Source organism: Amblyomma mixtum, chromosome 7 (assembly GCF_055824585.1).
Source record: "Amblyomma mixtum isolate Tamu chromosome 7, ASM5582458v1, whole genome shotgun sequence".
Taxonomy (NCBI): domain Eukaryota; kingdom Metazoa; phylum Arthropoda; class Arachnida; order Ixodida; family Ixodidae; genus Amblyomma; species Amblyomma mixtum.
Genome location: NC_143018.1, coordinates 19,198,402 through 19,212,368, shown reverse-complemented (window position 1 = coordinate 19,212,368; position 13,967 = coordinate 19,198,402). Strand labels below are relative to the sequence as shown.

General features: G+C 44.0%; 1 protein-coding gene across 4 annotated transcripts in view; it reads left to right on the top strand.

Annotated features, from left to right (window-relative positions):
• LOC149335146 (sodium-dependent noradrenaline transporter-like) overlaps positions 1 to 11,528 on the top strand; it is a 48,891-nt gene extending 37,363 nt beyond the window's left edge. For all 4 annotated transcript variants that reach the window (XM_089551806.1, XM_089551808.1, XM_089551805.1 and 1 more), the window contains 7 exons: positions 602 to 726; positions 2,585 to 2,691; positions 3,890 to 4,021; positions 5,678 to 5,777; positions 6,498 to 6,598; positions 8,535 to 8,699; positions 9,755 to 11,528. In XM_089551806.1, the coding sequence (XP_089407932.1) occupies positions 602 to 726; positions 2,585 to 2,691; positions 3,890 to 4,021; positions 5,678 to 5,777; positions 6,498 to 6,598; positions 8,535 to 8,699; positions 9,755 to 9,961 (937 nt within the window). In that variant the 3' untranslated portion in view covers positions 9,962 to 11,528. The remainder of the gene's footprint in view (positions 1 to 601; positions 727 to 2,584; positions 2,692 to 3,889; positions 4,022 to 5,677; positions 5,778 to 6,497; positions 6,599 to 8,534; positions 8,700 to 9,754) is intronic.
• Positions 11,529 to 13,967: the final 2,439 nt, after the last annotated feature.

Below are 13,967 nucleotides of genomic sequence, written 5' to 3'. Positions count from 1 at the left end.
CGAAATGTATCTGTCCCTCACATCTCGGTGGACAGCTAAACCTCGCTGTAACGGGAAGGTAGGAAGAAGGGAGTGAACGAAGACGCCGCATTCACTAGACGCGCCTTTGTTCATTGCAAACCATTGAGCTGGCATGGCGGAGTGGTAGCGTGCTCGTCTCGCACTCCGGAGACGTGGGTTCGATGCCCGAGCTCGGTCAATCTCCTACTCAATTTTATTTATTTATCTGGTCTGACCAGAAAGGTTAATTAGGCAAATTGGTTAAGTAAGCAATTAACTAAACTCAGTCCCACTTACTTGGAGCATCACTATACGATCCCATTAATTAGTTGCATGGTTAGTAGCCAAAGTACAATTGGCCCCGTTTGAAATTCGCGCACTGTGACGTCACGACCGTTTCGACTAATTGAAAAGCGTGACATTTCTGTCGACAAGTCCTGCTTACAACGATGAGGCATTAAAGGCTTCCGCCTTAAAATGGAAGTGTTTACGCCGTCTTTGGCTCAGTTTCGCCTGTTCTGCAGCATAGAGTAAGCGTAGTAAATGGTTTCTTATTTTGAAATATTGAGCGAGATTTCAAGTTCCCTGGTTCGCGTCACAGATGCGCAGCGTGGACAGTAGTGGCAGAAGTGACCGCGTGTGACCTGATCGCGATGACAACCTGCCTGTGGATCCACAAGCCGGGGAACATCGAGGAGGAGATCTCACCCGCCGTGCCCTTCCAATGTGAGTCACTCCGAGCACTCGTGTTTTTGTAGTTCACCCATTTCTTTGCCCTGGTCTGATGCTCGGCTTATTTAGGACGAAACGCTTGGGAAATGGGTATTTGACCCCACCATGAGTAGACGAAAACACCTTGTGCCATGGCGCTATTCGGCCACAGATGCCCTTGCGTCATAAAAATCCATCATCATCATCATCATGATCAGTGCCCGCATTTCTTGCATTCTTTACGTATAGGGAACAAAGAAGATGGAGAGAGTGAGAGGGAGGGTTATTTATTTAAAGGGAGAGAGGTCGACCTGAACAATTTTCTTTATGGGAAGAAAGCTTTAGCAAGCCTCAGTTCAGGGATCAACGTCCACACGTCCGGAACGGATCAAGCATTTCATGCTTAAAAACTGGCAATATTTAGCCGTCTGTAGCTGAATTTCACCCCTTGTTCAGCTTAGACTAAGCTTATTGAATGTGGGTAAGCTTAGCGAAGTGAGGCGCCCCTTTGTCTAGGCAAGTGGGCTGGCATTGTATAGGTACCTCCTCCTTAGAATAAGGCACCGGTATAATCTCCGCCCATGTTCCCGCATTTTATTTGACGAAAATCTTCATATTGAAGCATTGGGAGACTGCCTGATGATGTCGCCCACATCTTGTGAAGTTGGTGCTGTCTACATAGTTCATCACTGCAGCTGGCTTTACGACGTGTGCAAGACAGGCTTTCTAAAAAGTAAGTGAATAAACAAGAGAACGATGTTTTGGCGTCGCTCCCTATCAGGAGGACAGGTTATTCACCTTTAGCATATCTCTCCCCCTAACATAGATACTTGTGTCTACTCCAGTGCAGCGCAAGGTCGCCCTATCATTATCGTTTATCGGCAGGAATGAATAAAAAATGCATTCAAGAACCATCGCTATTAGCGTAAAGCTGCGTGACTATGCTGCAGAAGCTTCGAGCATAAGGCATCGATTTCCACTAGCAACTCTATTGAAGCTATGGACATCTTTTAATCACTGCCAATAAAAGTTCTCAAGCACAAGAAGAGCATAAGCGCTGCTTTCACCTTAGCTATTTTTTTCCTACACTCAGGTAGACGTTAGGAGTAATTCTTATCTAGTTAACTTATATATGCCCAGATTTCAGGCAATAAAACGCACACTTTTTATATGAAATGTTTATTTCACTTGAGAATTTTATATTATTTTATTGATGAAAATATTTTTTCATCCCAAACCTTCGAGCCCTCCTGCCGTTTAGGATACTAAGAAATGCGATACCTTTTGCATGTGGTAAATCTTGAAACGTTTTAAACGGACTCTAATGTTACATTTTTTCACGCTTGGTGGTGTCCTCATAACAGTACACAAACCTGGTTTATTTTCCCTGCGGAATCGCAGCACAGTCGATGCGGTCGGATCTGGTCACTGCTTACATAGAAGACTGGCGGTCCTTTTTGAAAGCATACAACGCATAAAACTAAACACAGAGAACAAAACGCTTGCACGAGACGTTTATAGCCTCTTGAACCTGCGCTAGCGGGCGCAAGGCTTTATACAATTTAAGAGTGGTTTATGGGGAGATAAGCAGCTCCGGCAAGGAAGACTGGGCCACACGTGATCGGGAAAACAGCGGGGCGATATGCAGGGTTGTACAAAGAGCAGTTTTCAGCTCGCGCGTCTGTAGGCCGCCTCCAGAGCTTTGCCGTTTCGGAGTTAGTGCGCAAACAGCAATTCCTTACATGTAGAACATTGGGAATTTATGGGTTAACTGACAAGTAAGGTCTTTTCTACATCCTGTTCTGCATATTTCGGGGAGTAAAAGTCCAGGCCTGAGAGATGGTGACCCCAGGTGCATTTTCTCTCAACGCAGTCCGGCAGCTGGTGACAACGGCGCAGTTGGTGGTCGCCTGCGGCTACCCCGTCATGTGCAACGCACTCGTGTTCATCTCCTTCATCGCGATGAGCCTGATGGCCAACGTAAGGGACGCTCGCCAGAGCGCATATTTCCTGCCGGACTTTTCTCGTGACCTTCTGCACCTTCTCGTTCATTGCGTGTTCATGTTCGAACAAACAAACAAACAAACAAACAAACAAACAAACAAACAAACAAACAAACAAACAAACAAACAAACAAACAAACAAACAAACAAACAAACAAACAAACAAACAAACAAACAAACAAACAAACCAACAAACCAACAAACCAACAAACCAACCAACCAACCAACCAACCAACAAACAAACAAACAAACAAACAAACAAACAAACCAACAAACCAACAAACCAACAAACCAACAAACCAACCAACCAACAAACAAACAAACAAACAAACAAACAAACAAACAAACAAAAAAAGAAAAAAAACAAAAAAGAAACAGAAAAGCAAAGAAAAATAAACAAAAACAAACAAAAAGAAACAAAAACAAGAAGAAAAAAAAAACCAAAAAAAGAAACAAAACACAAAAAGAAACAAAAGAAAAAACAAAAACAAACAAAAAAGAAACAAAACAAACAAAAATAAACAAGAGCAAAAACAAAAATAAAAAACAAACAAAAAGAAAAAAAAGAAGAAAAAACAAACAAACAAAAAGAAAAAAAGAAAAAGAAAACAAACAAAAAAGAATAAAAATAAACAACAAACAAAAACCAAGCAAAGAGAAAAAACAAGAAAGAAAAAAAGAAACAAAAAAGAAAAAAACCGAAAAAAAGAAAACAAAAAACAAGAAAAAACAAACCCACAAACACAAAGCTAATAAATAAACCATTCGGTCAATAAAGTGCTCGATCAGTGTGTAGGGCAGTGTGTTCGAGAAACAAAACATCACAGTGGGATTCTGCGACTTCGAACTATACGTTCTTGATGAAACTGACGGGTATGCTGTTCAGATGTTGCTTTGTGATATTCTATCAACTAATACTTTTGCGGAAGGCTTCTAGCAGGACAGGTGCGATGAGAAGATAAAGGAAGCCGGCACTCTAAGAAGGCCGCCATCTAGCCGCAGGTAGGCTCCATCTACAGGTAGCCGCAGCAACCGGCGTACTCTGCATACTTTTGTAGTCGATTCGTTTGAAGGCGTTCGCTAGCTGCCCTCGACTGTAGAAGACAGACACCTCCCTGATCCATGTTAGGCATGTTGTGACAGCGACCTCTCCGGGTTTTCCCAAAACGATGCAGGTTTTGCTCGTGAAGACGTGCGTGACGGATATCGCCGCAGTCCTCTGCAGCGCGACCAGAAATGCCGAAGCATGGACGCTGTGCGTGGTGTGCATCCTCGCCTACACTTGCAGCGTCCCCCTCTGCACGCAGGTATCTCTTCGTTTCACTCCCTCACCGTTTGTGCTGTCCGGAGAGCGTGTTCGCTTTCTGTCGGTCTGCAGTATAGCCAGAAAATTATCGGGAACGAAGGGGAATTCCGTGGTGACCACGATAATTACTTAATTCAGACAATCTGTAACAGCCACTACGTCTTGGACAACAGTGCAAAAGACGTATGTTACATTCCTAATGAGTACTCTATCACCCATACAGCACTTAACGAATAGGCAAAAAAAAGTGCAATTTCGATAAAACTTGCAAGAAAGCAACTCACCAATGTACTATAGTGGAACTGGGAGCGTGGAATCATTGTTCCCAAGGTCGTCTATTATTATTGTGTTTGTGGCGCTACATGAAGTATTTGCAATGTTTCGATTTGGCTATTTTTTGCCCATTTGTGCCAAAATAAAACAAACAACTAAACACTTGGACAAACAGGGTCTAGTCTTGTCAAATGGTATAGCTCTGCACTTACTCTTCGAATGTAGTTATATCAATAAGGTAGCCATGATCTCATCTCGCTTTGCTTAATCCCTATATTTTACGCTTGTTTAGTGTACGACTGCAATAGCTTTACGCTTCTTGTATCGCTAGATGGTTTCCTCAAGCTTGAATCGCATCAGGGGTGGTTTGTGTGAGTACTACATGAGATAATAATAGTTGAATTCTAGAGGAATTAGCTACGTAACGAAGAGCAACACCTAGAACTATTCAAGGTCTGGAGGTAAGTCAACTCATTTTCCGTTAATAATTACATCCCCCTGTCATAACGCACAAAATGGTTATGCTATTTTTGGTCTCAGTAAAAATCGTTTCCATGGTTCTCTCTGGATATATCGTCGCTTGTCCGCAAGCAGACGGCGCATATATCGCCGAGAGAATTGCATTAGAAAATTTTCCTCCTACTCGACTGTAAATGATGGCTTCTACACCAAAAAGGACTCCGTAATTTCGCAGGAAAGAATGGCACAATGGACGTATGAATTTGGAATACTGTAACGTGAATGCATCCTGATGAACAAGAATTTAATTGAGAACAGTGTCTACTTAAGCTAGTTTGTACAGTGTATTGCTTTAATGCGGTATTATTAGAAGCACCACGGGCCCGAAAAGCGCCGTTGGTCATAAAACTCGCTCATTGGCTGGAGGGAAGCAACGTCACCAGTCAGGAGCATATCTATTGGGTGGAGGGAAGTGGCGTCACCAGTCCGGAAGTGACGTCAACAGCTGCTAATGCTATCGCGTTCCCAACACATAATAGATTAGTTGTCCCTGTGAATTCTTTGGCTGGCCATTCTTGCCTGGGGAACCATGCACCAACCGACCCAAATAGCCACTTTTCTCGACTGGATAATTATCGCTTTGAAGTTATTTGCGGCGTAGTCTGTCCTTTGTGATCTGGGGAAAAACTGAGTCAGCGCACCGTAGTTTACTGGATAATTTGGCTGTTGTGGCGACACCTATATTTAATTTGTGGACCTATTTAGCTTTTAAATGCTCTCTTTTCAGCAAAATTAGCATTTGAGTGCGGTAGACTACCTGTACAACCCAACTTCAGTTCTCGCTTTCTTTCCTACGTGTATTTCTTGTTCTTTTGAGCAAGAGCATTAGCACTGAGCTACCCTTCACAATGTTTTTTTTTTTCAGGGAGGACTTTATATCCACCACATATTAGAGCAAGGACTTGCTCGCAATCTCTTCTTTGCCGTCGCCCTTGTGCAAGTCATGTGCCTCGCATGGTTCTACGGTAAGCACGCCTCTTTTCAACCTCGGCCTGGCTGTTCTGTTATCGAAGAACACAGTTTCAGCTTTGCGTTGTGGGTTACCAGATTCCCGATGACATAATTGTCCTCGTTAAATGTGGTTGCTGGTAACGAGCTTTCAAAGAACCGCGAAACACTCTTGCTCGACTTTACCTAATGTTTCAGTTATTCGCATGCATTCCGCAGCGTCCTTCTACGATTGGTGACGTCAGTGATGAATTAATTTAATCGTTGTCCTCTCCTGTCCCGAGTGAGACCAGAGCTAGTTTATGAGATCATAGTCGCAACATGGAAGCAAAAAACAAAAAAAATGCAGCATGATAACGTGGGACCGGCCGAGCATACAGGGCAATGCATGTTGACCTAAAGCTTTCCCTTAGAGCAGGATAGCCGCGTGTTGCGTAGCTTTTTCCAGATGAGTTTGCTAGGCAGCCGACTCAGTTTTAAGCGGTGGCATTGTGAAGGAGTAATTTGTAAAGCACGTTCGTTCCTTACGCTTCAAACATGTAAACTAAGAGACATGACTTATTCTTCCCATATGACGAAAATTTAACTTATAAACGGATGAATTTTGGACGCGCTTTCTAACTGCGAATTTGGCATATGTTCGGCGCTAACGTAATATTGGTGTTAGTGACTCTATGGCACTAACTCTTAGATGGTGAAGTATGGGCATATATTCATCATGCATGGTCACTTTCCAGGAGTGCCCAGGCTTAGCTTCGATTTGGAGTACATGCTGAAGGACCCGGTAGGCGTCTACTGGATGTACTGCTGGGCCTTCACAGTTCCTGTCGTCCTGTTGGCAAGTTTTTGCTGTCATATCATTCGCTTGCTTCAAAGATTGCGCTGCGCATACGGAACTACAACATAATCTCAGGGCATAGTTGTAGCATATATATGTAGCCACTTTTAATGCACGCAACTTGATAAAAGCAAGCGCAGAAACTGGAATGCACTCGACAGTATAACAAAATGTTCACATTTGTTTGACGAGTCAAATCATAGCTGCTTCGCGCTGTTTGAAATTTTTGGGCATATTTCTGCGGGATTCAGTACTGTTCAAAAAATTTCAGCGAAGTTAAGCACTGTGTACAATACTGTGGGGCGCAATTGTGTACAGTGCAGCGGAGATTACGGTCATTCATATGGCTGTTTAGCGTCACTTAGTGCCTTTCACCGCAACTCAGTCTGTATCAGCTTTTTTGGTGAAGCCCAAAATACAGCTTGGCGTAGCTTAGAAGTGTTCGGCATCGCTCATAATTGTATAGTTCATTTGAAAACTTTCATACCCAGTCGGAAAACAAAACAGAAAAATTTCTGTATTACAACAGATTTTCGGTAATGCTGCTCACAGAAAGCTTGTAGAAACATCATAGTTTTTTGTAGTAAGAACAGAACTTTGTGTAGACACTATAGAAAACTAGTACGAAAATTAGGGACTGTAGAAGAATACTACCGTAAAAAGTACAGCACTACAGAAAAATACTGCACAAGAGAAAAATCTGTCGCTACGACAAAACTACAAAACATTTTGTCGTATTTTTGGCAAGGTTCTGTTGCTTTTTAAATTGTGTACTCAGAAAACACCGCAGACCGACAGAAAGGAAATGCAGACGTGGGCGCTTACGTCTTTGTCTGTTCGAGTGACTGTGAAGCCTTCTTCAGCTTGTTCAATTCAGTATCACCATGGATTCAAGGAGTCGTGTGCGCTGCGCACGGGGCGCCGACCGCCTTGTTCGCGACCAAGGAATTTCTTTTTGTTGGTCTCCTCATGGTATATTTTAAGTTGCATGGAAGTTTCGCGATTATACAAGGCCACGTTCATCATAATCATCATCATCCTGACTATGCCCACTACAGGGCAAAGGCCTCTCCCATGTCTCTCTAATTAACCTCCCCTGTCCGTTGCCAGCTGCTGCCACCGTGTCCCCGCAAACTTCTTAATCTCATCCGCCCACCTAACTTTCTGGCGCCCCCTGCTACGCTTGCCTATACTCTTGGATTCCACTCCATTACCCTTAAGGAACAGCGGTTGCCTTGCATTCGCATCACATGCCCTGCCCAAGCCGATTTCTTCCTCCTGATTTCGATTAGGATGTCATTAACCCACGTTTGTTCCCTCACCCACTCTGCCCGCTTCCGATCTCTTAACGTTACAGCTATCATTTTTATTTCCATGGCTCGCCGCGTTGTCCTTAACTTAAGCTGAACCCTCTTTGTTAGCCTCCACCTTTCTACCCCATAGGTGCGTATCGGTAAGATACAGCTGTTGTAGATTTTGCTCTTCAGGGATATTGGAAAACTGCCATTCATGATCTGAGAGAACCTGCCATATGCTCTCCACCCCATTCTTATTCTTTTAGTTATTTCCCTCTCATGAACGCGCCTCGTATATTTGTCACAATTCCATTTCCTTATTGGTCTGAACAGCGGCGTCACTAATGACGTCATTGTGTTTTACATGGATGAATCCATCCATATCCATTAGGACAGATGAATAACCGACCTTGCGTGACCGTGCGTATTTAGCAACAAGAGCTACTAGCCATGATCCCGAATCAAATCCACATGCAACATCGCTCCAGCTGTCGCGGAAATTCGCATTAACCAAAGCCCAAATACTCGGACAATTTGTATTCGTCGAGATATACCTACTCCAGCCTTTCTTTGAGTGGATTATATAGCTTTCATATTTCGTCTCCCTAGAATGTGGATTCAGCGCGCTTCGCTTTTTACAGGTCGCCGCTGCTCTGTACGTCAGCGACGGGGCGTCCTCGGCGTCGCTGGTGATCGGCGACTACACGTTCCCGCATTGGGCGTGCATGTTCGTGTGGGTGTCCAGCGCGGTCAGTCTGCTGCCTGTTCCGGTCATGGCCGTGCGCCACTGGATCGACGTCGACATGGTGCGTCGCGTCGCATCGAGAACCTCGGCACGAAACATTTGGCGTAGCGGCAGTAGCAGAGTCACTAGTTGTAGTTGCAGTAACATCTATACATTTGCTTGCATTGCTCTCAGGGCCAGTACAGGCATTCAATGGGGAAATGAGTCCAAGTAAAAAATAGAGAAGCGTAATGGAAGTGTTTTCAGCAGTGTAAACGTAAGAACGCACAATAATGCATAATTCTCTGTAGTATACAATACTAGCTAATGCTTTAAGAAAGTGCAAGTTATGAATGGTAGAAAAAATATTGCGGGAAGCTGGTTCCACTCGGTTGGTATCCATTACAAAAATGAGTCAGCCTGAGATATGCCTTAGCTGAATGATATAAGTGTTTTAATTAAGCATGACATGTCTTTAGCTCGCATTATCCGCGTGCCGCGGCTGACCTTGACGCCAGAATGAAGAGATAAGAGGGAGTCAACAGTCACCTCCTGGTGCCTAAGCGCTGCACTGTCACCGGAGCTACGTATGCGCCAAAGACAGCGTATCTAGAATGTGCTCCGCCACTGTTACTGCGCATGCTCAGGACGCGCAGTTCTTCGCAGCGTCGTATTTTAAAAATCGGCGCCTCACAGCAACCATGTTAGCCCAAGCAATTGCTGCAGTAATCATACCCCCAATATCCCCAAAGGTTTCGTACAAAGTGTCAAATCCCTTGGAAATAGTTTTATCGGAATACTGTTGTTTGTCACATCAACGCCTGAGGGCTTGTCGAACTACTTTATGTAGAAATTGAGAGAAAAGCATGATTACTTGTGACAGAATCTGTTCCGAAAAGTGGCAGGGGACGGGCTGCGAAACACCATGCGTTGAGAATTATTATTCACTGGGTTCCTTTATCGGCATAAAAAAAAAATCACATCATTTGCGATTTCCAGAATGCTTAGTTCGCCCGAAACAAAGAAATTGCTGCGAGATGTATCACACCCTTGAAGAATGCCCTCTTTGATCATTATGCAGACAACTGTGTACATGACACCTGAGAGGGTTAAGAATGGTGCCTCCCCATTGTGCAGGACATCCGCAAGGCCCTGGACTCCGACCCGATGTGGGGTCCCCTAGATCCGGACCGCACATTCGACTACAACGACCGCGTCCGCACCATCATTGTCTCCATGGCAACCAAGGACAAGAACGAGCCGTCCGCACTCCGCGATAAGGGGGGATCCATCGCGAGCCCCACCAGCCGCACAGTGTCCTCTTACAATGGACTCAAAAACTGATGGGCCAAACCGTCGATACGCGCCTTTATCTTTCCGCACCTACTCACGTTTTTCCTCACAGGCTTCCATTTATTCTCAACCAGGTCCAAGCTTATTCTGTTTTTGTCGATCCGCTCCCCATCTTCCAGAGCCGTAATTCCTTCGTTTCCTGCTTGCTCCCCCTTTTTTTCCTCAGCTTACCCTTTCTTCCTCTTCTTCCCATTTGAAAGTTTTCTGTTTTATGTTAGCGGCGAAAATCCCTGACGCAAATGTGAGGCGTTTCTTACAAACTATCATAGGTCTTTAGTAGACATGTGTACATATTTTCCTTCTTAACCTCCGTCTGACTTGTGTTCATAGTACGTTCGCGCACAGTACGTTTATTCGTAGGTAGCTGCAAATACGACGCATTACTTCTCACTTCCTGCGCACCTATCTTTACCGAAACGCTCAATGAATGCTAACCTGCTAGTTAGAGCATTACGATCGCATGAATTAACTTTCTTTTTTTTTAAAGAACTTGAACTCACGAGTCCAAGTGGCTTGAGTGATGTGAATGGTGTGCATTCGGTAGGAATATTCGATTCATGCCTAGCATATCGAAGTACCTGAATTTCGTGCCTATTTCATGCAATATAGTACAGCCTCACAAAAATGGCGTTAGTTGTCTAGCAGTGCTAAATGTGATAGCCGTTTAATTGGATGTGATCATGATTTGTGTGATGATTTGTGTAATGATTTGATGTGATGTGATTTGATGTGATATGATTCCTTGTATTTTGCGTGAAAAAGTTATTACTATGAATGCTTGGTTTGTTTAAAAAGAACACACGAATAAGGAAGAAAAGGGCAGGGGGAGAGGGTACAGGAGGCTGTGGAGGTGACCGTGTTCTTGCAACCAATTGTAGTTCATTGCCGTGTATTTGTTTCTACTGAATATCATGTCAGACGAAAAATTTGCCTGAGCAAATGTCAAGAGCGTGAAGCATATGATTTGAATGGCGAAAATTGGAAGTCATTTACTAGCTTCCCTTTCTAGCCTGATGGCTGCACCCATAGGCGTAGTATATATCAGCATTGGTTTGACCATTTGTTCGCCTTTTTGCAATAAACGATGAGCCATGTGTCTCTCACGCAACGCCATCTTTTCGAATATTGATTTATTCAGTTCTGAGAATTTCTACGGAACATAATAATCAGCACGTACGGCTTGTTCACCTGGAGGCGATTATTGTTGCTTCCTATACAAGGCTCCCCACTGTTCGCGGTATTGTATCGTGCATTCCTCCTCATTCTTTTGTCATTCTGTGTTTCCGACTGTTTTTGTATTTTGAGTTATATTTATTGGAACGTTTATAATCGACGCGTCTTATGAGTCCTTCCGCTCTGGCCTACGCCGCTAACAATTTAAACGTCAACGAAAGACAATCGCATCGCCCACAAGCTTCCTTGGGCTCGGACAGTGCCTGCTTCTCATGCTGAATAAAATTTTGTACTGTATTCCATTTTGTTTGTTTACTGAGGTACCTAAGTGTCCTTGCGGCAATATTGTAGGTTATTTTTTGCCAATAATAAAGTTTTAAACAAATATATATCCATATATTGCAGGACGGCGGGTTAATTGGAGAGAGGAGAGGCCTCCGCCCTGCAGTGGGCGTAGTCAGACTGCTGGTGGTGATGATGATTATATTATAAAAAAGGGAAGTGACAGAAAAGTGCAGGATAACAAAATGAGGCAATGGATACAACTTTTCTGTGAAAGCCTGTACAAAAAAAATAAATGGTATTGTATTGCATGGTATTTTGCTGAATTGCATTGTGTTGCGTTATATACACGAGTCCAGTAAAATGAGTCTAGCGTTGGCAACCGTGACCCCATAAGGGCGTCACGGTTGCCAGGAAAGACCTGACATTCGCCGACGCGCGATCTTGCGTTCGGGGCGTGCGCAACGATGGAGTGCAGCAACCTGCGGTTTCGCCCTGCGGCTTGTGTGAAAGCTTGTTAAACGGGAAAATTTTTTCAAAATATTTCAGACTGCACACCTAAAAGGTAACTGCCATCTGCAGAAGATTACTTGGTTTGTGCGTAAATAAATTTAGGGGCTAAAAAGAAAACACGGTTGAAAAATGTATTTCGAGAGATTGGTTTAAAGGGCGATTTCAGCTCAAAAGCACCTAAGAATGCTAGCTGAGAGGGAACTTATAGACAAGTGTAAATGATAAATTATTTCCGTTCATAGAACGCTTCGTCAAAAAAAAAGTAAGTAAAAGTATGTTCAAAAAACCAGATTCGAACGCTCGAACAACGAGATTCGAACAAGATTAGGCTGTCTAAACAGCAGTACGAATCCACTGCGCCACATGAGCAACGTAAAGGGCGGTTTATAATTGTTATCTTACCCGTTATCAAAACTATTGTCGTATTCGCGCATGCGCATAGCAGATCGCTAGTTGGAGAATGTCTGTTCCAAGAAAGATCTTTTTAGAAAAAAGCAGCCAGATAGTGTTGACCCCCAGCTGCCACGCTTCCAATGCTCAGACTTTAGCTATGCACTATGGTTCACGAACACAGTCGTTTATTTATGGTATGACGTGAGGTCATCATAATGCCACAAGGGTTGGAAAAAGAAAGAATACGATAGAGGATTGAAAAGATCTTTTCAGAGACCCCGTAGGCGGCATGGGATTGTCTTTTCATTTATTTTATTCTAAATTATTTCGTACCTAAATTAATTTTCAAAATTTTTATCTCCTACAAGTAAGAGCCTCACCAAAAAATAACATTCTGCTTTGCCTTCCGTGGCATGAAAGACTGCTCAGTTTTCTTTCTTTTTTTTGTAAAAATTATCTTACCAAGCCCCTAAACTCCCCTTTTCTTGGCTCATCGGGGACCCATTGGATATGAGGCATAATGAGAACTGAATGCTTGTTTTCGGGGCTCAGCCATTAGTCGGCGGACATGGCATAGCGCAGTACTCACTGGACTACCCGGAGTGCAGATGTACATTTTGAAGGGATCATACAATGCGTCGACGAAGATGTGAGTTAGCTTCTTTGCATCCTTGACTGGTTTTACAACTCTTATTTCCATGCCACTTGTCTCAATAAAATTGATAAAATCTAAGCAGTTACATTACGGAGTGTATTGTGACGACAAAGTGCGATAAAGGATTTATCCAGGGACAGCTTTATTAAAAAAAACAGTTCTAAGGCATCATGCTTTGCAACGCAACTTATCTCAACAGCGCCATGATGAAAGATATTCGCGTGAGCACACATTAAAGCGTCATCGAGTAAGTGTTTTGATGCAACGCTTTTATGTGTGTCACAGGTAGGTTTATAACAATCTGAAAAGGTACATATTTTTGCCGCCAGCAGACTGATTAAAAAATGTATGCTTACTGCCGGGACCAGGTATTTTTAAAGGAATCAATTTCTTGGAAGCAAACGCCCGAAACAATAGCATCCTTATCGCCGTTAAAAACTTGAGAAAATTTCATCTGCATGCGGGTACCACCGATGGGACTCGAGTGTTTGACCACCACACGGCACGATGACCCAAGCTCGCTTTCATTCCGCGAGGATTGTTCGGATCGCGTGCCAAGGCGTCGGCATATTTTCTCGCTCGACCGCTCGTCAAAACAGGATCGCCACTGCCGGGTGCCTTTCAGGGCGACCGGAGTTGTTTTCACACCAGTGCACCTGACACCCACTTTGTTATTGAAAGGAGCTTCCGTACAAGCAGTGTCCCTTACGGGGTCCCCGCCAAGACGGTGGAGAGAAGGACCCGGCCTCCGCTGCGGCCCAGCCAGTGGTCGTCCGGTCGCGAACAGGGTCTTTTTCTCGATCAATCGGCCCAGGGCCCGGCCCAGGGCCCGGCCCAGCCAGTCCGGGCCCCATGACGCACGCTCCATCGACGGCAGTAGCTCCGGCGAAAAACAACATATTGACCGTGCTCGTGCAGTTTCAGTTCCTCTCCTCTTTCGTCCACTCAACCCTCCCCTCTTTCTTCCCTCTTCACTCTCTC